This window comes from Vombatus ursinus, unplaced genomic scaffold, assembly GCF_900497805.2.
Source record: "Vombatus ursinus unplaced genomic scaffold, bare-nosed wombat genome assembly UNPS02014774.1, whole genome shotgun sequence".
In the NCBI taxonomy this organism is placed as follows: domain Eukaryota; kingdom Metazoa; phylum Chordata; class Mammalia; order Diprotodontia; family Vombatidae; genus Vombatus; species Vombatus ursinus.
In genome coordinates, this window is record NW_020954552.1 from 18,866,670 (window position 1) to 18,893,838 (window position 27,169).

The 27,169-nt window shown below is 41.8% G+C and overlaps 1 protein-coding gene across 1 annotated transcript in view; it reads right to left on the minus strand.

The window, feature by feature from the left end:
- Window positions 1-8,797: 8,797 nt before the first annotated feature.
- Window positions 8,798-27,169, minus strand: part of MRPS27 (mitochondrial ribosomal protein S27) — a 135,913-nt gene continuing 117,541 nt past the window's right edge. The window contains exons 9-11 of the mRNA XM_027864227.1: window positions 23,103-23,245; window positions 12,931-13,104; window positions 8,798-9,381 (exon numbers count right to left, since the gene is read on the minus strand). Coding sequence (XP_027720028.1) covers window positions 9,142-9,381; window positions 12,931-13,104; window positions 23,103-23,245 — 557 coding nt within the window. The 3' untranslated portion in view covers window positions 8,798-9,141. The remainder of the gene's footprint in view (window positions 9,382-12,930; window positions 13,105-23,102; window positions 23,246-27,169) is intronic.

A 27,169-nucleotide genomic window follows, 5' to 3' on the forward strand; every position in this document is an offset into this window, starting at 1 on the left:
TGTGTGTGTGTGTGTGTGTGTGTGTGTGTGTGTGTGTGTGTGTGTGTTGGGGGCGGTGAAGTTCAGTAAGTCAAGAACACAGCTGGGAGAAGACAGGCTGGTCTAGGCCCTCCCCAAAATAGTGAAACTCACCAGGAGGAACTCACCAATGGAATGAGTGGGGCAGGCCCTGATGAAGGATATTCCAGTGTGAGCAGCCAGTAGGCCTAGTAGGCTCTTCCAGGGCAAGGAGGCTCCATGTGCAAAGGGAAGTACCAGGACTAAGCAGCATGATTTTGAAGGCATGGTTTTGAAATCCAGAAAGTCAGAGCCAGGGCCAGGAGGAGAATAAAAAAAGAGAAATAATGGCAGTTCAGCAAAACTAACATCAATTGACTCTGACAATATGCATAATGTTCTACATAGACTCCCCACCTTTGTAAAGAAGGGAGAGAGTTATGTTTTTACCTTTCTTCAAGCTAAGCTTTGTTGATTTGGGGGGGGGTACTAGGCAATTGGTTAACTGACTTGCCTAGGGTCACACAGCTTGTAAGTGTCAAATGTCCGAGATCAAATTTGAACTCAGGTCCTCCTGACTCTAGTACCAGTGCTTAACCCACTGAGCCACCTAGCTGCTCCTTGGTCAATTTTTAAGGGCAGTTTTTGCTTTAGCAACTGGCTCAAGATCTTTATAAACACCAAAAAGCCCAAGTATCTGTGAACATCCATGGTGCAGCCAATTGGCCACTAGCCAGCAGGGAGACTTGGTCTCCATGTTGTTTAGCAGCTGAGCACCATGTTATCTCATATAAGTTTTGAACATTTTCCCCTGCCAGAGAGGGTTACATCTGAGGTAATGGGGTGGCTAATTTATTTATTTATTTTAAAGTTTTTAAAATTTATTTTATCATCCATTAGTCCAAAGAACCCCAAGGGTTTTTTTTTCCCCATGGGGCTGGGACCAATTATTGATTTGACAATCAGCCTAAGTTCTATCAGCTTTCAAAAAATGGTAAATTGCTTTAATGTCTCCATTTTTGGCCCAACGATCAAATGTTCTTAGTCTTTTGATACTGTGCTTCAGTCCTGATACAAATTCCTTGTGACAAGCGTGGGGATCTAAACCCTTTCTGCCTTTATTCTTCTCTCATTACCCATCCTGGCCCGCCCCCTAAACATATACACTCTATTTCCAGGCCACACTTGTAGGGTCTTGTCTGTTTGATCTTGGAGATGGGTAAGCTGCTTCATTTGTAGGGGGTGGGGGGAAAGACAAAAAAAGCCAAGCCTGTTTCCTAGTTTTGTGGGAAGTCTATCTATTAGGTCAGACTTTAGCTTGAGCATGGGCAGCTAGAGTGGATAGAGTGCTGGGCCTGGAGTCAAGAAGACTCATCTTCCTGAGTTCAAATTCGGCTCAGAAACTTCCTAGGTGTCTGACCCTGGGCAAGTCACTTAAGCTTGTTTGCCCAGTTCCCTCATCTATAAAAGGAGCTGGAGAAGGAGATAGCAAACCACTCCAGTATTTTTCCAAGAAAACCCCCAAATGGGGTCAAAAAGTGTTGGAAAAGACTGAAAAAAGACTTACAACAGGTCTCAGCCCTAGAGTAAAGATCTTACAATACACCTCGGTACTCTGATTCTGAAGAGCTAACCAGGTAAATGAGGATCCTCTCTGTTCCAGGGCTGATTTCCCTTCCATTCCTGGGCCAGTACCCTGATTCTCTACTTGGGGGTCTTCCTACTAGAGCAGATGGTCAGACTGAGCAGGCAAAGTCGGCAGATCCTAGGTTCATGGTTTTTGAAGGGACCTTGGAGCTCACCAAGGTCAAATATTCATTTTACAGATGAGCCAGAGAAGCTTCTCCAACAGGAGGCTGGCAAAAAAAAAAAAAAAAAAAATTGGGACTCAGGGTACTGATCTTTCCCATTCATTTCTATGCCTGAATATACTGGTCAGCAGGCTGACTTCCAATGGGAGCTGTCTCTCTCCGGTACTGAAACCATGAAAGACACCATAGAAACTACATTCTCATTTTTGTTATTGAGAAGCAAGAGACTCTGCTTTCTCCCTGCCTACCCCCCAAAAAAAAGAAAAGAAAAAGAAAAAAAGAGGCATTCAGTCAACATCATTCATTCTCTTATACTCCTAGAAACTTAGTATTGGGAGGGATCTTAGTTTAATTCCCCCCAAAACTTTGAGGTTTCACTTGCACTGTGCAATTGTCAATGCTGACAAAACTGGAAATAATCAATATTTAAGGGCCTGTAGAAAGACAGGTACCACTGGTAGAGTTGTAAATTGATCCAATCATTGTAGAAAGCCATTTGGAAATGTGGAAAGCAATTTGGACTAGTGATTAAAGTGTCCATTTATTTTGTTGTAGAGATCTCACTGCTAGATATATACCTACAAGGAGTCCAAAATCAGGTCTCATATACACCAAAATATTCATAGCAGCATGAATCTAGGAAGGCCCCCAAGTAGAGAAGCAGGGTATTGGCCCAGTCATGGAGGGGAAATCAGCCTTGGAGCACAGAGGATCCTCATTCCCCTTGTTAGCTCTTTAGAATCAAAGTGAGTATCAAGGTTTTTTGTAAGCTCTTTACTCTAGGGCTCAGACCTTATTATTCAAGCTAAGTGTTAAGTGTGGTAAATCTTTTTTCAGTGTTGTCCACCTCTCCGTGACCCCATTTTGGGGTTTTCTTGGCAAAGATACTGGAGTGGTTTGCCATTTTCTTCTCCAGGTAGCAGCAAAGAAACTATGAATATGGTGACTAGAAAAGCACAGGAAGACTTATCTGAAGTGATGCATAGCGAAGTGAGCAGAACCTGGAAAAATATATACCATGTAAATGGAAAGGAAAAATCCAAAATCAAATGCTATATAATTATAATGATCAAGTTTGGCCCTGAAGAAGAGATGGGAAAAAATATGCATCCTTTTTTTCTTTGAAGATGGCAGGCTATACTATCATGTACTTTCAGAATTGTTGATTTTTCTGAACTCCTTTCTTTTTTAAACTTTGTTTCAAGGGGATGACTCACTAGGGGATGGAGTAAGAGGTATATTTTTAGAAATTAAGGTAATTAAAAAATGACATCAATTACAATTAGATTTTTTTTAAAAAAGAGGTTAATCCAAGCCTCTAACCATTTAAATAACTCCCTTCAATCACATCCCTGATAAGTGGTTATCTGACCTCTGCTTGAACACTTCTCTTAAGTGATGAAGAATTTATTACATAATAAGTCTACAGGTATAAAAATGTTCAGTCTTTTCCTATATTGCAATTTATTTTTCTTTCTAGAACCCTAACTGAACATGAGGATAAATAGGTGGAGAAAAGGTGAATTTTTCCTGCTGGCCTCAATCTTGCAATCTGGGCACTGGTGCTTTGCCAAGGCAGTAGTCATAGAGGCCACAGTAACCTCAGATTTGAAAAGCTTAAGGAACTATAGAAAACGGAGCTATTTCAGATGAGCCCTGATTTATGTCCAAAGGGCTATTGGGGATAATTAGGTACATTGGCCCTAAATAGGCAGATGCAGACAGTCAACAGGACTAATGTCTACATTGAGCTGGTTTCAGAAGGGGGACTGAGACGGTGAATGCTGATGGGAGGGAAAACTGAAGCATGGCGGGCAAGAGAAATAAAGGGAACAGGGATGTAACCAGATATTTCATGTAGGGTTGCAGTGTCTGTAAACAACATGGAAAAGGAAGCTTATCTGATCATTATGGCCAAAGGATGGAGGGAAACTATGCTTTCCTACCTCAGTAACTCTAGATATCCCAACTGTTCTATGACTGTACCCCTTTATCCAAGTAAGATTCATAGATTTTTTGAGATGAAATGGATCTTGAAGGTCATTGGATTTGACTCCCTCACTTTATAGATGAGACTTAAAAAAAATGTGATTTGCCCAAGGTCAAATTTGCCCAAGGTAAGCAGAAGAAATCCAAATTTCCACATTTCAAAATTCAGTACTCTTACCACTATACACCATACTCTCTCTAGTTACCCAACTATACACCTATGAGAAAATGACTTTAGGTAAACTTCACTAAGTCAAGTAGAAGGGAGATTGAAACTGATGGACTGAAAGTCTTTTATGATGGAAACACTTGGGACTTGTGAGGCCTAATGCATCAAATTTACTGCTGGCACACTTTGAAGTCACACATACATTCCTGAAGGGTTAGGGTAGGTAGGAAATAAAGGGCAATTTAGACTCTCCTTCCTTTTGCAAAGGATGGGGGTTAAACCAGGGGTGTGCCAGCTCTAAATGAATTGCTGATAATTAAATTTTCAGTGTGCGTATACAAACCTCAGAAATCAGTAATGCCCATAAACCAAGGCTTTCAGTTTACTGTTTTGCTGATTGTCTAAACTTAAGAAAGTGTTATTAATGCAGATTAAACTTTAAAAGTGTATGCATACCTTCCCCAAACATTTACCAGCACACCCCTGTACTGTTCTATAAACACTGCTTGAGCTCAGTAGAAGGCTCAGAGAATGAATTTATTGCCCGCAGGTGACTGTAGGTTCATCATCATCCTCATCATAACTGGTATTTACATAGCACTTTAAGGTCTGCAAAGTGCTTTATCTTATTTGGTCCTCACAGCATCCCATGCCAAGAAAAAAGACGGTCTGGGAAGTGTTTGGAAAGGATGAGTCAGTGAATAGTGGTAGCCAAGAAAGGACAAGGCCTATTTCATCTCTATTTTTTAAATTGAAAACCAGACTAGCTACTGCTAGTCTTGTAAGCAATTTTCCCTTTGTACTTCTTTTAAACACCTCTATGTGTCTTTGCAGTCACTAGCAATGAAAAAAAAAACATTTAAAATGAGTTGTGTGCTTACTTCACAGACAGCAAGGGAGAGCTTGGAAACCAATATCACCATTTTCTTGGGCAGAAGATGGAGGTGAGAGGAGTTCCATAAATGGTGGTAGTGTTACTGAGAAGAGAAAGAGGGGAGGGGGTGCTGGCGAAGGACAATGTGTTTCCTGGGCTCCCATGGTTCCACTGTCCAAACTGAAGAAATCTGTGTGTTTAGATATGGATAGAAAATGGTTTTCCATGGGGAGTGGGGGGCAGGGAAGGCACAATCAAATAGAAAAAATGGAAACATGATGGCTTTGGGCGAGAGTGCTGATATTATTGGTGAAATTCCACAACCACCACCTCCCCCACAAAAAAAAAAAAAAACAACAAAAAAGAATGAGTGTACCTACTACAGACATACCTCATTTTATTGCTCTATGCTTTATCGTACTTCATAGATACTGTGTTTTTAACAAATTAAATGTTTGTGGCAACCCTGCATCGGATAAGTCTACTGGTGCCATCTCCCCAACAACATGAGCTCACATCGTGTCTCTGTGTCACATCTTAATAATTCTTACAGTATTTCAAACCTTTTCATTATTATTATATCATGGTGATCTGTGATCAGTGATCTTTGATGTTACTATTGTGATTGTTTTGGGGTACCATGACCCTTGGGAGCCTGTGAGCTTAATCCATAAATACTGTGTGTGCTCTCACTGCTCCACCAACGAGCAGTTTGCCTACCTCTCTCCCTCCCCTCTGGCCTCTCTATTCCCTGACACACAATAATATTGAAATTAGGTCAATTAATAACCCTACATGGCCCCTAAGTGTTCAAGTAAAAGGAAGAGTCGATAGATATAGCAAATTTCATCATTGTCTTATTTTAAGAACTGCCAGAGCCACCCCAACCTTTAGCAACCACCACCCAATCAGCAGCCTTCAGCATCAAGGCAAGGTGTTCCCCTTCCCCCCAGCAAAAAGATTACAACTCTGGGCAGCTAGGTGGCAAAGTGGATAGAGCACAGGCCCTGGAGTCAGGAGGACCTGAGTTCAAATCCAGACTCAGACACCTGACACTTAATAGTGTGACCCTGGGCAAGTCATTTAACCCCATTGCCTAGTGGAAAAAAAAATTACAACTCACTAGAGGCTTAGATGATGGTTAGCATTTTTAACAATAAAGTATTTTTAATTAAGGTATGTACATTTTTAAAAGACATCATACTATTGCACTGTTAATAGACTACATCAGAGTGTAAACAACTTTTATATGCACTAGGAAACCAAAAAATTTGTGTGATTCACTTTATTGTGATACTTGCTTTATTGCAGTGGTCTGGAACTGAACCCACAATGTCTCTGAGGTATGCCTGTACAAGAATCCTCAAACATTTATTTTCAGTTGTCTCTTGGCAACAAGAAAACAATTTGAAATGAAAAGGTGTTCCTGTACTTAAGAAGTGAGCAAATGTTATTCCTGCGCTCTTTATCAGGAAAGAGAAACTTCCAAAGAGCACCTTCTTTTCCCAGGACAGTTAAAATTTTTTTTTTTTTAAAACCAAGAACTGTTTTTCATATATTATGGAAAGAATTAGACCATAATCTCCTTGAAAGTAGGAACTGTTTTATTTTCCTTTTTATCACTGGCACCTAGCACAGTGCCTGACTACTTTTTCAAATTTTGAATTGATTTTTCCTAGGCATTTTGGTCCTGCTGTTTCCCTCTCTCCAGTACCTGTCATTGGGTAGGTATGCATAGGGCATGCATGAGCTTGAGAGTGAGAAGGGAGAAGATTTTTCCTCCTTCAGTTGGTAGGCAAGTCCCATTCTTCAAACAAAATATGGTCTGCAAGTGAACAGACAAGCTAAGATTGGACAGCTTCAGAAGCTAGGGTTGACCTTATGCCCAAAGAAAGCCCTATGATTTAAAAGGGTGAAAAACAAAAAAACAAACCCACTAACCCACCAGTAATATCGAGATTCTGAATTACACTGAGCTCATGGCCTTGCTTTGACTCTTGCCCAAACACATTGATTGATAATCTCCTCATAGGCCACAATCAGACTGGGCAGTGACTGGAGGAAAAAGAAGCGGATGCTAGGGAGACATTCGGCCACACCTGGTTAGTGAGGGCATGTCCAGACAAGATGACTGCAGGACCGTGGAATGTCTTAGGACTTTGGCCAAACCAGCCTGGGGTATCTGAGGACACAGAATCCTCCCTCAGAGATTGTGCAGCCCTGAAACAAGCCCCTTTGCCAAGAGCCTGATGGCCTCCATTATTGATTTGTTTGGCTCTGTTCCCTGAACAGAAGCAGATAAGGTGGCTCATTGTGGTGGACGTGGTTCCAAATTTAGGAGCTCCAAAGTTGGGAGATGCAAGACAGTGTTAACTGGGCTCTTTGGCTGCACTGGCTCTCCTTTGTCTACTATCTTTTTGTAACATAGTGCTTTCTAATTTATTAAAACAAATCTCCTGCACTGCCCAACCTCTCCAGCTTCAACCTGAACTTGAGCCTTCAGGGAAAGGTGGTCCCACTAATGAACTGTTGGTGGAGTTGTGAACTGGTTCAACCATTCTGGAGAACAATTTGAAACTATGCCCAAAGGGCTAGGAAACTATGTATACCCTTTGGCCCAGCAATAGCACTAGTAAATCTGTATCCCAAAGAGATCAAAGAAAAGGGAAAAAGGACTTATTTGTACAAAACTATCTATAGCAGGTCTTTTTGTGGTGGCAAAGAAATGGAAATCAAGGGGATGCCCATCCACTGGGGAATGGCTGAACAAATTGTGGTATATGATTGTGATGGAATAGTACTGTGCTATGAGAAATGATGAGCAGGATGGTTTCAGAAAAACCTGGGAAGACTTATGAACTGGTCAAAAACGAAGTGAGTAGAACCGGGAGAACATTGTACACAACAATACTATAAGCATGACCAACTATGAACAGCTAAGCTACTCTGGTCAAGACAATGATCCAAGATAATTCCAAAGAACCCATGATACAAAATGCTATCCATCTCCAGAGAGAGAACTGATGAACTCTGAATACAGACCAAAGCATACTTTTAAAAAGTGTTCTTTATCTTTATTGTTTTGTGTTCTCTTTTGCAACATGGCTAATATGGAAATATGTTTTGTATGACTTCACATATATAATTGATATCACATTGCTTGCCTTCTCAAGGATAGGGATGGGGTGGGAGGGAGGGAGAGAATTTGGAACTCAAAATTTTTAAAAATGATTGTTAAAAATTTTGTTTATATGTAATTGGTTAATATTTAACAAAATAAATAAAAATAATTAAAAAAAGGTGGCCCCTAACAGTTTGTCAGTGTTCATAGGATCATAAGTTTATAGCCCAGCACAGAGCCTGGCACATAGTAGGTGCTTAATAAATGTTTATTGGTTGACTAATTATAGTTGGAAGGACTCATAGGTGTTCAACCCTCTCATTTACAAATGAGGAAACTGAGGCCCAGAGAGGTCCGGCGATTTACCCAAGATCACACAGGTAGTTTGTGGCAGAGCCAGGATTTTGATTCCAAATCCCAAACGCCTTCGACTGTGCCAGGTAATTCTGGGGTTTGGATAAATAGCCAGTGACTCTCCTTTCAGACACAGAATTGTTCAAAGATGTTCAGTAGGCTATGACCTGCTTCTATAACCCCCTGGTCTCTAAAGCAACAGCATTAAATGGGAAATGAAACCCTTGGAAATAGCTTAAAATAAGGGTTTTGTGGAATAAACCATTCCCTACTTTTTGAACTTGTTTCCTTCTAAAATTGTCATGGAGTGGAAAAAAATCTCTTCGTGTGTGTGTGTGTGTGTGTGTGTGTGTGTGTGTATGTGTAAGGGGCTGAGGCGGTATCAACTTAATACACAGCAAATGGCAAAATATTTTTTTTTTTTTGGCTAGGCAATGGGGTTAAGTGACTTGCCCAGGGTCACACAGCTAATAAATGTCGTGTCTGAGGCCAGATTTGAATTCAGGTCCTCCTGACTCCAGGGCCGGTGCTCTACTTCGCCACCTAGCTGCCCCAAGAATGGCAAATGTTTATGCCACAGCACAGCTTATAGGCAGTTTGCAGCATGATGAATACAAGCACAGGGCCTGAAATAAGGAAGACCTGAGTTCAAATCTAGCTTCAGACGCTGACTAAGTGTATAAACCTGGGCAATCTCTATGGGCATAATATTTGTAAAGTTAAGGAAAGATGATGTCATTGCCCTAGCTTGGTATTAATGATTGTGCGCACTCAAGTTTATTGTGGGAGAAGTCAACAGCATGTTGGGAGGGTGGGAGGGGAGAGCTTAAGCAGATGCCTTGGCAGCTTTCCGGGCCTCCTGCTCTTGTCGGGCATTTTCCCGGGTCGTCTTCTCCCTCCTGATGAGCTCCGCCTGCTCCTGCTCCCACCGCATCAGCTTCTCCTCATAGTTCTGGATGTCCTCCGACTCACAGGCCGGCAGCTTTTCTCGCACCAGCTGGGTAGCCAGGGTCAACAGGGCTTCTGTCTCCACTTTGCCCAGAGCCTGAAGCTTGGAGTGAAACAACTGCTTTCAAAAAGGGAAGGGCAAAAAGGAAGACAAGGCGAGGGGGAAGAAACCAGATTAATTCACTTGAGAAATACCCATCTACCATCCTTGAGTCAGTGAGCTTTCTGTTGGGACTCTGCCAAATGGTTCTTCCAGTATGGCATGGCTTGTTTTCCCTTTCTTTGAGACCAATGATTCTGCTAAGATGGGCCACATTTGATTTTTTCCTTCTCAATCAAAAAATGTTAAGCAAAAACTGTGGGCCCGAGCCTACCTGTGTGGTTTCTCTGGTTGGTCTCAAGGAGACAGAACAGCTACAACAATAGATCTGTGCTTCCCCTTGTGATGGGCTTGGGCCAGAGCCTCCCAACAAACGCCTCTAAACCTATACAGAATGATGGAGGCGTCTGACAAACTGCAGTTAACTCCACCATGCCTTTCTCTTTAAACCAAGACTGAGATAAATGATTGCCCTCTCCTGCCCCTATTAGTGTTCCTTTCAACAGATGGAAATCATTTCTTACTAATGGCATGTCAAACAGCTCCCATGAGTCCTCGCAGCTATTGTGTACCGCCCCCCCGCCGGCCACATTCCACTGCAGGTCTGATGCTTTCGTTGAATCACTGTGCTTCCATCCTGATGCAAAATGGCAACCTGATCTGGGGTCCTGGTATTCCTAGTGGAGTACTAGTGATGGAGTAGGAAAAACATTAATACACATAAGTGTTTCAAGATGGAAAGCATTGGAGAGGGCCATTTGCCCTTCATAGGATATACTGATGTTTAGCCACAAAAGCAATTAATTGGCTCAAGTAATGAAGCCTCCAAGACGAGAGGGTGAGGATGGGGGCTGGTAGAGAACAACAGCATCATGGGAATGTGACATTTAAGGAGAAGCCCCAAGAAGAGGTCAGATATTTAAAAACCAGGCAGCCAGTATAATGAAAATTAGGTAACAAATATAAAAAAAAATGGAATTAGACTCTGCCTTATCTCTGTGTCTATCCTTCTTTGAATTGATTTTCATGAGAATTTGCATTTGTGAGAAAGCCTGAAAACTTATAGCAGGTACATGTTTCTATTCTGAGGACAATGCAAGTAAGAGAAGGGGGAAGGGGATGTTGGGAAGGAGTGGACTTGGTAAATGTGAGCAGGGCTGATGCCAACCTGGCTGATGCTTAAGAAAAAAAACCAAACCCCAAACTACAGGCAAAGTGGAGTAAGAATTAAGTAGTTTTCTTCACATACCAAGTCACCAGGAAGAAAATAGGAATTAAATATTACAACTAGAAGGGCATGTATCATGATTCACTTAGCCCTATCGCCTCATTTTGTGGATTAGTAGACTGTAAGCTTCATGAGGGCAGGGTTTGTTTTGCTTGTCTCTGTATCCTCAGTGTATTGTGCAGTTGAATGAAATGAGGAAACTGATAGTCACAAGGGACAGATGACTTGCCCAAAGTCACACAGATACTAAGAAGCAGATACGAGATTCTCAGGTGCTCCAATTCTATATCTAGCTCTCTTTCCACTACATAAGAGATAAGAATTGGAAGTAATCTTTTTTTGATGTTTTGTCACAGAATTTCAAGATGGAGGAGACCTTCAAGGTAATTTAGATCAATCCTTTTATTTTAATATATTTATTTAATATTTTATTTTTCCCCAATTATACATAAAAACAATTTTTAACATTTGTCTTTTAAAAATTTGAATTCCAAATTCTCTCCCTCCCTCCCTTTCTTCTCCTCTTCCTTCTGTTCTTCTTTTCCTCCCTCCTTGCCTGATTTTCTGACTTCAAATCCAATGTTCCTACTATACTGTGCTGCCTCCCAGGTATACTAGAATGTAAAGATGAAAAGTCCTCAGCACTGCTCACAATAACCAAGGCAATACTGGGAATCAACAGCAAGGTATGCCCATAAGGGAAAAAGAAGGATTTGCTCTTCCCAACTATTCTGTATAACTAGGCATCAATAACTAATGATAGCACTGAACATCGCCAAGTTGCCAAAAAATGATGGTTGCACCTTGTGAGTACTGGGTTTGTTTCATATTGATGTCTCCGTATCCCTAGCACTTAGATGCTACCCTGTACATAACAGCTGTTTACGGCACAGCAGAAAGAATGGATCTGGTTTCAAAATCCTGGTTCTGCAATGACTACTTTGTGATCTTGATAAAGACTCTTAACCTCTCTGGGACTGAGTTTCTCTCCTCTATTAAAAAAAAAAAAAATGAATAAATAAAAAGGTTGGACTAATTGATCGGTCAGGTGTTTTCCAAATCCAATTATCATGATTATGATCACAGTTAATATTTACACAATGCTTTATGGTTTGCAAAATGCTTGCCTGGAGTCAGAAAGAGCTGAGTTCAAATCTGGCCTCAGAGACTTAATTACTAGAACTATGACACTGGGGGCAAGTCATTCAACCTGTTTGCCTCAGTTTCATCTGCAAAATGGGGATCATGATAGCACCTTCCTCCCAGGGTTGTTTTGAGAATCAAATAGATAATACTTGTAAAGCATTTAATACAGTGTCTGGCACATAGTATGAGTTGTATGTTGTCTTTTTTTTTGTTCAGTCATTTTCCAGTCACGTCTGACTCTTCATGACCCCATTTGGGGTTTTCTTGGCAAAGATACTGGAGTTGTTTACCATTTCTGTTGGGACTCTGCCAAATGGTTTTTCCAGCATGGCATGGCTTGTTTTCCCTTTCTTTGAGGCCAATGATTTTGCTAAGATGGGCCACACTTGATTTTTTCCTTCGCAATGAAAAAATGTTCTTCTTCAAGTCATTTTACACATAAGGAAACTGACACAAACAGGGTTAAATGACTTACCCAGGGTCACACAGCTAATTAAACTTATGAAGATGAGTCTTCCTCACTCTAGGCTCAGCACTAATATCCACTGGGCCACCTAGCTGCCCTATGAACTACATAAGTGTTATCTATTATTATTGTTATTAGTATTATCATCTCATTTTATCCAGACTTTATCTAACTGTATGATCCTAGAAACTGCATTACAGTCTCCAAGAGACTCCACTAGCCACCTCAGGCCCCATGTGTGTTTACTGCTGGTTGGGAGCCCTCTCCAATGGCATTCTGATGTTCTATCTAGGTATTAAGGATAATTAGTGATGACAGTAAGAAATAACCACATCCTGTCTGCCTAAGCACTGGTGAAGTTTTTTTCAGCAGGTCAGAGAACACGCCAACCTAGTAGGGCATGGAATGTGTGGTTAATGACATACTGCTTACCCTGGCAAACCAAACTTGGACTTACTAATCTAAGAAAAAAAAAAAGCACACAGATCCCAACAAACTTATTAGTCTAAGAAAAAAAAAAAGCACACAGATCCCAACAGACACAGTCTATTGCTTATTCTAAGAGTTTTTTGTAGGAAGCCACAGAAATGTAGTTCCATGTTGGTTTTAGGTATCGGGTGTGATAGTGACCACCCTGGGGACTGTATCCCCATGGACGAGAAGCCCATTTGAGAGCCTGCTAGGAAAAACTTGACTCTGCAGGGAGAGAGGAGGTGACAGGACTTGCCTTAAACCGGTCCAGGTACTCGGGCAGCTTGGACTGCTCGCTCTCCACTACGTCTAACTGATCACGTGGTTCTGGTTCCTGGGCCTTGACTTCAGACTCCTGAGCGCCTTCTGCGGGAGGCCCGTCCGACGGAGGAGTCATCAGGGATGTCAGCACTGTCTCCAGTGCATCGAGCTGTGAAACATAAAAATAAACTGTGTCTTCTCCCGACTCTAAAAATGCCACTTCCATGTTGGGCCCTTTGAGGGGATCTGTTCCAGGGAACAAGAAGAGTCAAAGAAGGGACATGCAGGGCCAAGGCACTCATGAGCTGCCTGGCCTGTGCTCTTGTCAAATCCTAGAGTACATAAATAGTCTTATTTCACATAAGAAACACTTCATCAGATGATATAGCAAATTTAGTGCAATGCAAATATTTCAGAACACCCAAATGTTATACATCAAGTGGGTTATTTACATAAGCAGGTCAGCACCATGGCATCTGACTTCCCTCCTGGCCCCGACAAGAGAAAAGATCATGTTACCTGCTTTGTGGGCAATAAAATATCTTTTCTGTTCCTCTCGACCCCCTCCACCCTGGGCCGTGCAGGGAAAAGGGGGCAAAGAGAAATGGGAGAACAAGGAAAGTGTGTGGCTTCCATGACTGAGAAGACTAATTACTAACCAAACACTCCTTGTATGAGGGACAGGTTTGAGGCCATTTGAATATAAAATCAGCCCCGTTCAAGTGGTGGGGCATATATCACAGGGGACTTAGCACTGGAAGGCAATCTTGGAGATGATGTCTCCCAGGAAGGTGTGTGTTCTTTCAGGGGGTCCGGGAGGTCAAAATTATGTAATACTAATACTAAGGTGTTTTAATTCCTAATATGGTAAATATTGATAGATATAACCCATGTAAACAAAAGTTCTTTGGTGGGGTGGAGGGGTCCTCAATAATTTTTAAGAGTTGCAAAGGCGTCCTGAGACCAAAAAGTTTGAGAATGGTTGCTATAGTCCAAACTACTCATTTTACAGATAAGGAAACTGAGGCTCAGAGAGGTCAAGTGACTTCTAAGGTCACACAGGTAGTCACAGTTTGCATCCATTTCCATGTATTCCAGAGACTAATTAAGAATCTAAGAAAGCTTCTTTTTGGCCCTCATGGACTCTTTTGGTCAAAAGCAACGTGGACCAAAGGACGCCATGGTCATTTGAGATTGGATGATAATAATGTTCTCTGTTGCTAATGGCAGTGTAGGTGACCTGCCCTGGATACCGATGAATCTGTCAGGGTTTCTGTCTGCCTCACAATGGACAACAACTCGGAAATATCAGGAGGCCTTTCATCCCCAGTAATACATCAAACCAAAAACTCCATTCTAGGCTGAGTGAGAGTGGAATCATACTCCTATTAAGCCAAATAGACCCTAAAGAATCTAAATCAGACCGCCTTTGCAAGGGAACATTTCCCTGTCCTTTCACGGGCTTTATGGGCAATTTCAAGTCCTTAAATTACTGACATTGACTAAAGCAAGGTTAAAAAAGGAACACACACTTAGGAATATCTATCTTTTGGTTTTTGTGCATCATGATTTATTCATGGCTGGCACAGTTGTACTAGGAGTGAATTCGAAGAGATCAAGGCAATAAGAAAATGAAAAGGTTTCATCAAAAATCTGACTTTCTGCCTTGGTAATGAAACAAACAGATAGCTCTGCTATCCAGGGTGCTCTGCTGTTGCTAAAAGTTGACCAAGATACTTTTCCTGGTACCTGTTTAATCCATGTCAAATAAATTCACACCTGAAACCCCAAACTGGAGGACAACACAACATTTTGCCCCAGGGGATTCTATTGTATGTGTCTAAGAAAGCCCCAGTTCAGCACATGCTCCCTTGGTTTCTCAAGGGCTGTGCTGAATAACGGCTTGGACAGAAATCAAGCAATCAAGCCAACATTTATTGTGCACACTGAGTGGGAGCTGGGGCTAATAGCAAAGGGAATAATAAAAGGAGTTCCTGCCTAGAAGAACCTCCATTCTAATGAAGGGAGAAGTGCTGTATAAAAACATGTGTTTGGAGTGCTCAATTCCTTCCAGTACGTTACAGCGGGCAGAAACTGGCCTCTCAGCTCACCCCACTTTGCATCTGCCTGGTTTCAACTCCATGAGACAAGATGTGCCCCTGTCTGGTATCATCCCCCTTTACTTTCCTGCCTCCTTCCGTGTGTTGTGTTGTCTCCTTCCATTAGACTGTAAGCTTCTTGAGGGCAGGGACTGGACTGTCTTTCTTTTCATTACTTATATCCCCAGCACTTAGCACAGTGTCTGGCATACGGTAAGTGCTTAATAAATGCCTGTTGATTTGACAAGTCACTATGCCATGCCACATATGCATGCATACACCCTCCTCCTCCTCCTCCCCCCCTTCCAATATGATGCTCATAAGAACAAACCACTCCCCTGGAGTGAAACAAAGGAAAATAGTTTATTGGAGCCGAGAGCACTGGGCTAGAAACCAGAACAGAAGAACTCCAGCTTTGCCACTCTGCACTACACTACTAGAGGAAATCAACACCCCTTTGTTACACTGTTTGTTTGTTTTTTCTATTTATGAAACAACTGACAATACTGCTCTAGTTTTCAGGGTATTGGGAAAAATAATCAGAAAATGGCTATAAAGAGCTTTGAACTTAGCCTCAGAAGGAAGAAGTTACATAAACACGAGGACTATTACTTGGAGGAATAAAACTATCACTCCCACTGATAAGATGCTTCCTCTATTTTCATTCTTTTCCTAATAAAGAAACCCTTCATCTACTGAAATTCAGCAATACTTGCCCATCCAGAACATAAGCAAGGAAGCAAAATTAAACAATGATTATAATAATATCCCCCCTGAGCTAAATCACAAAAGAGATGTTCCAAATCTCATACAGTCCATTAAAATTTAATGCCCTTTAATCAGGAGAATGCTCTCAGGCCTAGTCACTTAGATCTTATTTGCTCTTATTTTACAAATAACTTTAATAAGCTTGGCAATCATTTTCTAGACCATGGTGAATTAGAAGCAGTGGATGAGGAGGGAGGAGGCAAGCTGCTTTGGGTAAGGCATTCTGACCACAGCAGAGAGTGATAGCTGACATTCTGAAAGCAGAGGAGAAAGGGGAGAAAAAAAAAACCTAAAAAAAAAAAGGCATAAGAAATCAAAAAACACAGCAGCCTGGGCCAAGGCTGAAGGGGGGGAGAAGAAGGGACGGTGTGTTTGCACGGTGCCAAATACCCGGTATAAATATTTCAAGGGTCCTTGAGGGCATTATTATATTACAGCATAGTCACAATAATTGATATTCACAATAACACTGACTTATCTTTTAAAAAATATTTTTAATACGAACCTAACAAACCCCAAATAAAATGGGCATTTCCATATACAAAGACTAAAAGAGGAGGATGGCGCATGAAGCTACAGATCCCTACAGTGCCCAGCCAGCTTTTCTGTGACAACTCTGACTTTACATGAAGAAAAGGCTAAATGTATATTCTTTTTAAGATGGTTGGATTTGTAATACATTTTAGAAATATTTCCATCCAAAACTGTTCACGCCAAAAAGTTATTTGGAAATTTCTACCACCTAGAACAACTTTTTCCCAGAAAGTTACTAATGGTTAAGAATTCACTCTTAATACTATCACTAATTTTATAAAAGGGAGAGTCCCCTACTATTTTTCCTTCCTATTAATCTGTGTACAAGGTATTTTAGGTTCTTCTAAGGGAGAGGGAGAGGAAGGGAAGAAATGAGAGAGGAGTGAAATTCAGTTACCTGAGGTCTAATTGTTCTGTTAGGACTTTAACTTTAATAATGATGATGATGATGATGATAGCTAGTATTTATATGCAATGCTTTAAGGTCAGCAAAGACCTTTACAAATATTATTTTGTTTGGTCCCCTCAATAAGCCTGGGAGGTAGAAATTATTATTATTATTTTTTTGGTGAGGCAATCAGGGTTAAGTGACTTGCCCAGGGTCATACAGCTAGTAAGTGTCAAGTGTCTGGTCTGAGGCCAGATTTGAACTCAGGTCGTCCGGACTCCAGGTCTGGTGCTCTATCTACTGTGTCACCTAGCTGCCCTGAGATAGAAATTATTGTTATTCCCATTATTATTATCCCCATTCAGAAGCAGTTGGGTGGTACAGTGGATAGAGCACTGGGCTTGGAGTGAGGAAGACCTGAGTTCAAATCCATCCTCAGATTTTACTAGTTGTGTTACCCTGGGCAAGTCACTTAACTTTTGTTTGCCTCAGTTTCTTCAAGTGTAAAATGGGGATAATAATAGCACCTACTAATTCCTGGGGTTGTGAGGATCAAATGAGATAATAATTGTAAAGGGCTTAGCACAGTGCCTGGCCCATAGTAAGTGCTATACAAATGTTAGCTATTATCATTGTTACTGTTGTTGTTGTTGTTATTTTACAGTTGAGGGAACAGGATGAAAGAAGTCAAGTGACTTGCCCGGGGTCACACAACTAGTAAAATCTGAGGATGAATTTGAACTCAGGTCTTCCTGCCTCCAGGTACAATGTCAGCCTCATTAAACAGTCCCAGTGGCAGATGATATTTCTAAGCCAGATGATCAAATATATTGTAATTTGCTTACAGTCTTATTAGACTCAACATGTGATGTATTTTCACACCAGAAAAGATCTGTGTTTGGGAATCTGTACCAAACAGACCAAGAAAAATCATAATTAGGTTAACAATTACCTAATCCACAGCAAAATTTCATAGAGCTTGCTGAATAACAAAATCATTGAATCTCCAAGCTGGAAGGAAACTTGGAAGACAACACAATCTGAAAAGGAATCTTTTCTGTCACATACCTGAGCCTCCACTGGAGCACCTCCAACGAGAGAGAGACAACTACCTCCTGATACAGTCTATTCCACATCTGGCCAGCTTTTTTAGGAAGTTGTTCCTTTCATCAAGACGAAAGATTTTGCTCCTAATTTTTGTCCTTTTGGGTCAGGCAGAATGAGCCTAATCCCTTTGCTATCATGGGGCAGTTCCTTAATCTCCCCTGCCCTCACACTCCCTCAGGCACCATACCAATCTTTTCCTCTTCAAGTTAAACACAACCAGTTCCTTTACTCAATCTCCTTGTGACATGGTCTGCAGCTCTCTCGTCATACTTATCACTCTCCTCTGTATATCTTCCAACTTGCCAATGCACTTCCTGAAATGTGGCACCAAGAACTGAAGACAAATGCTCTAGATTTGGTCTGTCCAAGGAGGAGAATTCAGCAGGACTATTACCCTCCTCATTCTGGATGCTCTATCTTTTTGGGGTGGTGATGGTATATATACTGTATTTATCCCTGAACATGTGGTCTTTCTATCTTTAGTCCCAGTCAACACAGTGACTAGCACATACTAGGCATTTAACAAATTCCTGTCAACTGATTGATCCTAAGGACTGAATTATTATACTTTATTTTGTTAAATTCAGTCCAGCTCTCCAATTTATCAAGATCTTTTTGGATTCTAATTCTGATATCTATTATATTATCTCCCAACTTCATGTCAACCCTATATTTCATTTGGAAGCCATCGATGCCTTTGCTGGAGTCAATATAAGAATGTTGCCTGGAGTGGGGCAACCCAAAGAGCCCTGGAGCCAGGTCTGTAGAGGACACTTATTGGGTTGATATTGACCCATTAGCCATCACTCTTTAGATCCTGTGATCCACAAGAGCTGCCAAATCCATTGAACTGTAGAGTCATCCAGCTTATAGTCTTCATTGTATCCACAAAGATGGTAAACGTGTGGCTAAAGTTTAAGAATACTTTTATCCATAACATTTTTCTGATACTTTCTAGATTTCCTTTGACTCTTGTGTTTGTATTTTAGAATTCCTACTTGGCTCTGGCCTTTTCATCAGAAATACTTAGTTTCTCTGGCAATCAACTCTGATTGGTTGACAATGAAAGAATGAATATTATAGTATGAAGCTGACCTCATTCAAGTGAACTTTGACTATGTCATTTACTTCCAAGTCACTCCCAGCCTTGGACAATCTATTCAAAGAATTTGTCCCCACTGAAACCAGAGTAGAGCATACTGGCTTCCCCACCAGGATGGGGTCTAAACAAGGTTGTTAAGAAAGTTAGTCTAATCTTATTATCAGTAATGTCCTTCAAGAGACTGGACTTTTGATTTTTTAAAGATTTATTTTTACCATTAAAGATTTATTTTTACCCCTTACAGGATTATACTCAGCTTTACAGGGTATGTTATTTTGGGTTGTAAGTCTATATATTTTTGCTATATGAAATGTATTCCAAGATGTCCTCTCATTTATAGCAGAAGCTGCCAGACCTTGTGTGATCCTGACTGTAGTCTTTTGGTACTTAAACTGCTTTCTGACTGCTTGTAGTGTGTTTTCTTTGAAGCTAAAGTGCTGGATTCTGCCTATGCCATTTCAGGGGCTTTTCCTTTTGGGATTCCTTTCAGGGGGTAATTGGTTGATTCTTTCTATATTCATCTTTTCTTCTGGTTCTTCTATATCTGGGCAGTTTTCATTAATGATTTATTGAAATACAGTGTTCGGAATTTTTAAGATTTATTATGATTTTCAATGAGGCCCATGATTCTTAAATTATCTCTCTTTGGATATTTTCCAGGTCAATTAAAAAATATCAAAACATGCATTTTCTTCTATTTTTTTCAGTCTTTTGATTTTGTTTCAATATTTCTTGTTTTATGGAATCATTAATTTCTGTTTGGTCTATTCTTGTTTTCAGGGAGTTTTGTTACTTGGATAAGGTTTACCAGGTTCTCTTCTAAGCTATTTATTCTCCAATTCTTTCTTCCAGAGTTTTAAAAATCTCATTCCCCTCAACCTCTCCTTTACGATTTTTTAGTTCTTCTCTTCTATGTATTTATGTGGTCCTAGGGGAACATCAAGTCATCTTGCCCCCCTCTCCCCCCTGCCCCGAGTGAGTCTCTGCTTAGAGTTGTTATGGAATTACTCCATAAGTTTTGATACTGGTAGGTATTACTTATCTTTCCTGAATGGGTCTTTAGTTCCTGAACTGAAACTGTTTCAGGGTCAGGCCACTCCCTCTGCTTGGTCTCACCCTGGGTTACCTGTGCTCCTGGTGCTGGCCTCCACCTCATGGGGTCAGATGCCCTCTTCCCTCTCCAGATCTTTAAGGTTCAGATCTTGGACATTCAAGGTTCTCTCTAGCATCTAAGGTCAAGGTGCTTGGCAACTTGGAGTGCCTGGGCCTTTGGTCTCCTGGTCTGAGCGCTACTGCATTGACCACTACTGTCATTTGTAGATGCTGCTAATGAAGAAGTCCAAAGTCCCCACCCTGAGGCTTTCTCAGGGGAGCACTCCATTCTTGCTGCCTCAAGGCACAAAGCATTCCAGGCTCCGCATGTATCCCTGGAAGTCTCAGGTCCTGCTCAGAACCTACTCTGTACTGGTGGGTCCCCTTTCTTCTTTTCCTCTCACTTCTGACTGACCATGGTTCTGGAGTAGTAGAAGTCACTTAATAAAGCTTCTCATTGGATTTCTTGATCATTGTTTGGTCTGGTGTGAATTTAAGAGTTTTGCTGAAGTAGATAAATGAGAATGGGGTGGTCTGCTCCCCACTGGGGCAGCCATCTTGGCTAGAAACTTTATGACCCATTCTTGAGGAAGTCTGGCTAGTGCTCAGTGACTACTAGCTAAATCACTTCCTGAATATTCACGATTCACAATAGATTAATTATGCATTTAAGAATTTTTCTAAGAATTGAAGACAAGCTCTCATTTTGTCTGTGCTGCTAACTCTGGTGACTTGGCCACCATAAGTGAGCTGCCTTTTCACTCTGCAACATCTCCCTACCATGCTGCTCCCTTCATCCATTGGTGAGTTCTTTCTGGGGCCTCCATCTGGGGGATGGGCATTTGCCAGTCACATTTTATTCCCTCCTCTTGTCTGGGCTGCTGACCCTCCAGGCTTGTCCACTATGACTCAGCTGCCTTCTCACTCAGGGGTTCCTTAACCCCCTTGGGCCTTCTCTTACCATGGAACATGCATCCGTCTATAATGTCAACCCCTCTCCCACTGGCGAGTTCCTTTTGGGGCCTTCATACTGAGGATGGGATTTGGCTGGCCATGCTTCATTCCCTTCCTGGCTGTGCTTCTGACTCTCTGGACCAGACCACCATGACCCCATGCAAGTACCTCCCATCACTTTTCAACTCCCCTTTCTGCACTGTCTTCCTTTATTAGAACGCAAGCTGCTTGAGGGCAGGGACTGTCTTTTTTTCTGTTTGTATTCGTATCTGGAGCACTTATATATTAAATGCTTAATAAATGCTTATTGCCATGCCTATAGTTTGCAGACTCTACCCTTTTCTCTCATTGAGAAAATCAGGACATTTGCTTTTCTCCAGTTTGGTGGCACCTCACTTTTTGCCAGGCTCTTTCAAAGGTCAGCATCAAACTTACAGAGTCCAGCGGTCTGAACCAGCCACTTATTCGAGCAAGGTACTTGAACAGCAATAAACAGATAAAGCAGACCACTAGAGTTTGTTCAGAACTGGCAACAAGATGGATATATTTCCTTTAATCCAACTCAAATACTTTTTTTTGTTTGGGTTATTTATTTACTTAAAAGCGCATACGGTCAAACTGAAAAGAACTGCCGCCTTAGTAGCATGTATTGAACATTGCACTTGTTAGGGGAATGCTGTGACTACACTGTCTCCAAGAACCCACTTTTATCTCTCAAGGACGTTCAGAGGAGCAAAACATACTTTTGTATGTGTATCTTCAGTTTGTATTAAAATGCAGGAATATCAGGGCAGCAAAATGGCACAGTGGAGGATAGATGCTGGCCCTGGAGTCAGGAGGACCCGAGTTCAAATCTGGCCTCAGACACTTACTAGTGGTGTGACCCTGGGCAAGTCACTTAACCCTGATCTGCACCCCACCTCCATCCCCAAAATGGGGAAAAAAAAAAAAAAGATGTAGGAATGTCTAAATAAACACATTAGAATTGAATAACACCTTTCTGGGGCAAAAACTGACAGGTGGTTAGAGAGACATCATTTTTGCAGTGATCTGCTGGTTACATTCAGGGTGGGTGGTGGTGGAAACTTCTTTCCAGCAGCCTCACAGCTCTCTCTAAGTCAGGGGCGAACCCTTTTTGTGTCCTGGACCCCTTCAGCAATCTGGTAAAGCCTACAGACTCCTTTTCAAAATAATATTTTTTAAATGAATAAAATAAAATACAGAGCTTTACAAAGGAAACCAATTATATCGAAATATAGTTATCAAAAAACAACTTTCTAGACTCCATGTTAAGAGAGTTGTTTTTCAGTTTTTTTCAGTTATGGCCAACTCTCCGTGACCCCATTTGAGTTTTTCTAGGCAAAGATACTGGAGTGGTTTGCCATTTCCTTCTCCAGTCCATTTTACAGATGAGAAAACTGAGAAACAGGGTTCAGTGACTTGCCCAGGGTCACACAGCTACTAAGGGTCTGAGGCCAGATTTTAGCTCAGGAAGATGAGTTCTCTTGACTCAAGGCCTGGCACTCTATCCACTATGATATCTCAGTTGCCTTGATGTTAAGAGAAGCCCTGCCCTAACTGATAAACACCAACTGAGTTTCTTACTGCTTATTTGTCAGTATCAAATACTGAAAATATATCCATTATTTTGATCTCCTTGAGCATATCTATCTCAAGGGACGACAAAGGAATGCAAATGAAGAAGCTAAATTTTTTTTCCTCTTTTCTGGAGGCAAGGGGGATTAAGTGACTTGTCCAGGGTCACACAGCTAGTAGGTGTCTGAGGCTGGATTTGAATTCAGGTCTTCCTGATTCCAGAGCTGGTGTTCTATTCACTGTGCCACCTAGCTGCCCTGAAGAAGCTAAAGATAAAATCTTATTAAAGCCCAATAAGGGCAGAAGATGGGATCACAGAGTTAGAACCAGAAGGGACTACAGATGCCATCTAGTGTAACCTCCTCATTTGACTGATGAGGAATTGAGGCTCAAAGTGGTTCAAATGACTTGTGCAGGGTCACTTGGCTAGTCTGTGTCAGATGCAGGATTGGACTCATGTCTTCCCTATCTCTCTATCTGCCCTGCCACACTGCCTCTGCTGGGTCATCCAGAATGAGAAAACTCACAGACTCTTTACACAACTTCATGTCTCCTGGGGAAGATGCCACTTCCTCCATGACCTTGAGGGCTCTGTCCAGATACCCCGGAGTCCACATTAAAGGCATGTCCCGGAACACGGCCCACAGCCCGTGGCACAATTCCACTTTCCCTGTCGTGTAAAAGAAATAAAGATTAGAGAAGCACGTTCACCGACCTCAGCTGCACCTGCCAGAATCCTACCCACCCTTCGAGGCTCTGCGTGAATGCTGCCTCCATCATGATGTCCCCGTCTCTCCCCCAGCAGATCACGGATCTCTTCCTCCTCTGAGCCCCCATAATACCTATGCCATTCTTTTCTTATGGTGCTTCCCATCTCCAGCCTAGTATTGTAGTTAGGTCATCCCATGTTCTCATCTTGTTGCCCCTAGTAGAGCCTAAACTTCTTGAGGACAGGTTCTGGGCTTTGTCCAGACTAGGTGTGGAGAACCTGTGGCCTCAAGGCCACATGTGGCCTTCTAGGTCCTCAAGTGAGACCCTCTGACTGAATCCAAACTTCACAGAGCAAACCCCCTTAATAAAAGGATATGTTCTGTAAAACTTGGACTCAGTCAAAAAAGGCCAAACCCAATGACCTAGAGGGCCACATGTGGCCTCAAGGCTGCAGGTTCCCCACCCCTGGTCTAGACCACAGGTTCCCAAAGGGGGCGATACCACTCCCAGGGGGTGCTGGAATGATGGGGGGGGCAGTGGTAGTCTTGGGTACAATTGGGGGGGCATTGAATAAAAATGAAGGGGCAGTGGAGGCATAAGGAAAGAAGAGAAGATAAGAAAATTTTGAAAAACCGTTTGTACATGTTTCATCTGTTGTATAACAGACCTAAAGTCGTAGTGATTACATTATTTTCCAAATAAACACACAAAATGCAAGTTACAACCAATCAGAGGTCAAGTCCACCAATAGGTCTTAACCAGCAAGTGTTGGCAGGTGGGCATGTCACACATTGTCCAGAAGTCCAGCGTGCATTGGCAGGAATGTAAGCGTGTCATGACTTGTTTACAATACGACACTATGTGGTTATATGACACAATACTGCATCATCAAAATTTCAATGCAGGAAAACCCCCACAAAGTTAGAATAAATTATTAAATTTAAGATGCACTTAAAAAAATTTACATTTTTTTTTTAAATGACACGTTTCAAAAAAAGCAAACAAACCATTAAAGGGTTAAAGAAAGTAGATTTCCAGGGGGGCACTAATTTTTTTTTTTGAAAAGGGGGCAGTCTGCCAAATAAGTTTGGGAATCTCTGGTATAGACGCTCATGAGTGCCTTGCACAAAGTAGATATGCTCCTAATTTGCTCACTGCATGGAGATGTGCTGTCTAAGGCCAAAGATAAGGAAGCACGGGCAAATGCAGATTAGACATGCTCCTAGAAGCTCTGTCAAGTCTGACAATGCTGTTCTCTCCTTCCTCCCACCCTCCCATTTCACTGGTTTCAAAACTCCTAGGACAACGTACAGCATAGAGTTTATATAGGATAACTACTTTAACATACATACATATCTTAACACATATAACACAATTATAGTCAAAAGGTTTCTTTTTCTATTATGAACTTTCAGTCATTTTTCAGCTGTATCTGACTTTTCCTGAGCCCTTTTGGGGTTTTCTTGGCAGAGATATTGGAGTGGTTTGCCATTTCCTTCTCCAGCTCATTTTACAGATGAGGAAATTGAGGCAAACAGGGTTAAGTGACTTCCCCAGGGTCACACAGCTAGGATGTGTCTGAGGCTTGATTTGACTTCAGGTCTTCCTGACTCCAGGCCCTGGTGCTCTATCCAATGTGCCACCTGGCTGCCCTTATTATGAACTAACATTTAGTAAATGTTTTTACTTTGTAGGAAAGCCTTTCATCAATCTCAGAATTCATCAAGTTTTTTCTCTATTATGAACTCCCTGACAATGACTAAGATACAACTTCTCACATTTATCAGATTTCTAAGGTTTCTCTCAGATATTAATTTTCTTATGCTGAGTAAGATTTAACTTGTGGCAGGACATCTCACATTTGCTGGATCAGTAAGGTTTTCTTCTAGTGTGAACTCTCCTGTGTTGGAAAAAACCCCCAAACCCATGCTGACACCATAATATGAACACACAATGAGCTAAAAGCATGCTAAGCCATTTTCAAATTTCTCTGTTAGGCTGGCCATGATATTCAATTATTGAGATTCATTTGATAATATACTGGTGGTAAATTTTCACTTGCTCAAAAAAGTATCCAGAAAAAGGTCGCTGATCTATCTGAACCTTGTCTCTCCTAAAAAAAAAAAATCCTTGAATTACAGCTTGGCAGTGATGTATAGTGGAATGGGTACTGGCTATAGAGTCAGAGACCCGAGTTCAAATCCTGCTTTGACGTTTACTCTATGTGACCTTGGGCAAGTCCCTTAACACCCTTGGGACTCAGTTTCCTCATCTGTAAAATGAAGGGGTTGTACTACACGGCCTCTGCAGTCCTTTTTGCTCTAGATCCATGATCCTCTAAGTATAAATGAGGACTTTTTTGTTTGTTTGTTTGTTTAGAGAGCATTTCAGTAAAAGTGACTCTACACCTTCCTCTGGGAACTCATAGCAGTATACAACAGCATTCAAGGACAGGAAATCATCCCTGTTCACCTACATCCCCTAGGCTGCAGGGACAGGACATCTTTTTTGTCCTTGTGGAAAAAACAAAACAAAAAAACCCAAGAAAACAAAACCAATATTCTCTCCCTTGCCCCTTCAAAAATAAAAGAATCATCCATTGGCTAAAGGCCAGAAATCCAGATTCAAGTTGAAAAGGAGAAGAAGTGCTATCAAGGCCGGTGTGCATGATGATCCTTTGTACTGGAGGAGAGACAGTGAGTCTTTGGCTGAAAATGCAGCCTGGTGAGGGCTTGGAGGACAGGACAGTCGTAGGGTGACTTGGGGAGGGGCTAGAGAGGGGGAGGTTGGGATCAGAAGGGGAGAGGACCATTGTCTTAGAAGGTCTCAGGGGGCTGTCAGTCATCACAGGGATCCACACCCTCCCCCTGTACCTTCCTAACAGCACTCCTTTTGGAAGAAGAAACATCTCATGTGATAAGCTGAGATGTGAGTGTTCTGGGAAAAGGAGCTACGCATCTGCCCAAAGAGCTTTTCCTACGGAGGTGACTGCTCCTCCTGGGGTGGGGGTGATTGCTGTTCAATCATTTTCAGTCGTGTCTGACTCATCCTGACCTCGTCTGGGGTTTTCTTGGCAGAGATACTGGAGTGGTTTGCCATTTCCTTCTCCAGCTCATTTTACAGATGAGGAAACTGAGGCAGACAGGGTTAAGTGACTTGCCCAGGGTCACACAGCTAGGAAGTGTCTGAAGCCAGATTTGAACTCAGGAAGAAGAGTCTTCCTGACTCAGGGCACTCTGTCCACTGGGCCACGCATCAATGCCTGGATACTGATGACCAAGTCAGACTGGGCTGGCGTGACCCAGTGCTAATCAGACAGCTTTGTTTTATGTTTTATTAGGAAATTACATTTGAGAACACTACAGAAGGAAGCACATGTACAAAGCTCATCAGACTGCGGCTAAATTTAGACCAGCCCGGTGTTCTGGGCTGGACAGCCGCCGCTATCACCACCACTGTCGCATCTCTCACTCTTACGGAGGCAACTTCGATTGCTGTTGGCAAAGCTGAATGATGCAGGGCATGGCAGTAATTAGCTTTTGATCAGACACCCACTGGTGTCAAGAGATCAAGGAAATTGCCCCAAGACAACAAAACACATTTTCCATGACCCAGTAGCTTCCTGAATAATCTATATCATGTAAAAGGTCTTGAATGCCAACCTGAGGGCAAAAGGAAAAATCATTACTTAAAATCAATATCAGCAGCCAGGAGAGGGGAGAGTTGTTTCGTTTTTTTTTTTTTTTGGGGGGGGGCAACCCATGGAAAATTTGTTAAAAAAAAAAAAGCCAACTTTGAGTCCTGTTTTGACAGAATCTAAAGTTCTCTCTCCATCAGAATTAGGTACCAGATTATGCCACTACACATTGAATTCAGAAAGACC